Raw genomic sequence first — 218 nt, forward strand, 5'->3', positions numbered from 1 at the left:
CGCAGCGGCTACATCGAAGCCAACGAGCTTAAGGTGGGCTATGGGGCGGGCTGGGATGGGTCCCCACGATGGGACATCCCCGCCGGGGATGGGGACAACCAGCAAAGCCCTCTCCTCCCAGGGCTTCTTGTCGGACCTGCTGAAGAAGGCGAACCGGCCCTACGACGAGCCCAAGCTGCAGGAGGACAAACAGACCATCGGAAGTGGGACCTTCAGGC

General features: G+C 63.8%; 1 protein-coding gene across 1 annotated transcript in view; it reads left to right on the forward strand.

Annotated features, from left to right (window-relative positions):
* Positions 1 to 218, forward strand: part of CALB2 (calbindin 2) — an 8,076-nt gene that overhangs the window by 6,607 nt on the left and 1,251 nt on the right. Inside the window, exons 5-6 of the mRNA XM_009643329.1 lie at positions 6 to 33; positions 122 to 216. Coding sequence (XP_009641624.1) covers positions 6 to 33; positions 122 to 216 — 123 coding nt within the window. The remainder of the gene's footprint in view (positions 1 to 5; positions 34 to 121; positions 217 to 218) is intronic.

The sequence above is a fragment of the Egretta garzetta genome, unplaced genomic scaffold (genome assembly GCF_000687185.1).
Source record: "Egretta garzetta isolate BGI_Z169 unplaced genomic scaffold, ASM68718v1 scaffold27, whole genome shotgun sequence".
In the NCBI taxonomy this organism is placed as follows: domain Eukaryota; kingdom Metazoa; phylum Chordata; class Aves; order Pelecaniformes; family Ardeidae; genus Egretta; species Egretta garzetta.